Raw genomic sequence first — 2,126 nt, forward strand, 5'->3', positions numbered from 1 at the left:
TGGTGCCTCGGGCAACACGTGTAATCAATTACAACCCTTCGGTTTTTGACTTGCGGTTGCGGGTGAGAAAGGTTGTCCGATTTTCCGATGACTCATCAGTTACTGTTCCTGTGTTACCCTCTGTTTGGCGTGTCCGAAAATTAGAAGGAAAAATGTGAAAAGAAGAAAACAAAAGAATGAGGACGTCCGAGTACATGGACAAGCAGATTATGGAACTTTCTCAATCCCGATCCGAAAATTCCTCCGCTTTGTTGTCAAATCCCCAAGACGACGATGAGAACGACGACCTCTCTCCGGTATTTCGATTCCACCCTATACGACCCATTGCTTCCTCCAATAAAGTTGATTCTGCGGAAGCTGGGGATTCCCATGTTGCGGCACTGATCGATAGGATGATGACGGAGCTCAGCGAGACTCTGGTGCACGCCGTGTTGGGTCTGAGCGCGCGGCTCTCGCAGCTGGAGACCAGGACGCGCCGGCTGGAGGGTTCCATCGATGATTTGAAGGACTCGGTTGAATTCAACCACGGCAGGTCTGATGGGAAGCTGAGAGAGCTGGAAATTGTTCTGAGAGAGGTAGTTAAAATCAACTCCTTTCTGAATTTGAAGAAATTCAACCAGTACCCAGTAGGATTATTGTAGAATTATCCATTGTTAGCATATGCATATGTATAAGGCCTGCACAATTACAGTAATTGTGTCAATGTTAAATCACAGAAACCGTAGATATGTCTATGGTTCTAATCTGGGTTAGCTGGTAATTAATTAAGGCTTGTCAAATGCAGCAGGGCAATTGAGCTGCTTTACATGCTCTTTGTGAATAACTTGTTTACAGGTTCATGGTGGTGTTCAAGATTTAAGGGATAAGCAAGAGATATCAGACGCTCAGCTACAGCTTGCGAAGCTGCAAATGTTGAAAAACAAGCAGCAATCGAAAAGCCAGAATAGCTCTGTTCAAAGTAATTCATCTGTCCCTCAGCAAAGCCACCAACCACTTCCAATTCCTGTTGCTTATCAAATTCCTACCATATTTTCCCAGAACCAAATTCCCTCTCTTCCTCAGCCAGAGTCTTACTATTCACCGCCTGTGCTTCCTCCAGAATCTACACATCAGCAATACCATATGTCTCCAATCACACAGTTAACCCAGCAGCCACCGCAACTACACCCACCTCTCAGCTATGGCAATCTCCAAGCACATTGTCCACCTAGCTATCTTGCACCTGCCACTGCTCCCCCCTCCCAAAATTTTTATTCGGGTTCTGCCCATCAGGTGCATGATCAACCGATTCAACCCTCCAGCAATCCTTATTCAAGGTTACCATCTAGGCACTCACAACAACCACCTGGGCATTCAAGTTTTTATGGGCATTCTTATAGTGGATCTCCTTCCTTCTACAGCAGTTCGACAGTGAAACCGTCGCAAGTCTCCCTGTCTCCTTCGGTTCTCAGTGGTGGAAGCAGCCACTCACAGCTGCCAACCGCCCAGATATTACCGCACGCACTACCTATGGCCTCTAGTGTGGATGGTGGATCAGGTTCTGGTGGGACTGGAGATGGCATACCAACTGATGATGCTGTTGACAACGTTGTAGCGATGGGATTCCGGAGGGACTTGGTGAGAGCAACAGTGAGGAAATTGAAGGAGACTGGGCAACCAGTGGACCTTAATGTGGTTCTTGATAGGCTGATGAATAATGGGGAAGTGGAGCCACAGAGTGGTAGGTTTGGCAGATGAAATATGGTGTTGTTGCCTGCAATGTCTAGTTTGATTTAGTTCTGTAAATTATAGTGAACCATGTCTTGTGTATCAATATAGTTTCACTGTGGGTTATTTTTTACGCCATGTCCTTGTTGGTTACTATGTAAATTAAATTTGTTTATGTTTTTATATATTTGGTTATGTTTTATGTGAATGTAAACACAAAGTTAGCATAATCTATTGGAGATCACGTCTTATAAAGTGGAAGTTATTAGTTCAATTTCTGTTGAGAATGCAGAGCATGAGAATAGAATGGAGAAACATTTTCTCTGTATATTGATTGTGTTAAGGTTGCTTATTCAGCTTCTGCGAAGGAGGGATACCGCGACCAGTTTCTTAGTATGCCATGAAATGGGACTATCACC

At 44.6% G+C, this 2,126-nt stretch overlaps 1 protein-coding gene across 1 annotated transcript; it reads left to right on the forward strand.

Annotated features, from left to right (window-relative positions):
- On the forward strand, nucleotides 1-1,892 carry LOC133875582 (uncharacterized). The gene is made up of 2 exons (XM_062313757.1): nucleotides 1-575; nucleotides 835-1,892. Exons 1-2 carry the CDS (start codon nucleotides 177-179, stop codon nucleotides 1,735-1,737), a joined length of 1,302 nt encoding a protein of 433 aa, XP_062169741.1. The 5' UTR covers nucleotides 1-176; the 3' UTR covers nucleotides 1,738-1,892.
- The last annotated feature ends 234 nt before the right edge of the window (nucleotides 1,893-2,126 follow it).

This window comes from Alnus glutinosa, chromosome 8, assembly GCF_958979055.1.
Source record: "Alnus glutinosa chromosome 8, dhAlnGlut1.1, whole genome shotgun sequence".
In the NCBI taxonomy this organism is placed as follows: domain Eukaryota; kingdom Viridiplantae; phylum Streptophyta; class Magnoliopsida; order Fagales; family Betulaceae; genus Alnus; species Alnus glutinosa.

Coding starts and splice junctions, on each gene's coding strand:
- LOC133875582 (XM_062313757.1), top strand. CDS start 177: ATGAGGACGTCCGAGTACATGGACAAGCAGATTATGGAACTTTCTCAA. Junction 576..834: donor TGGAAATTGTTCTGAGAGAG/GTAGTTAAAATC, acceptor ACTTGTTTACAG/GTTCATGGTGGTGTTCAAGA.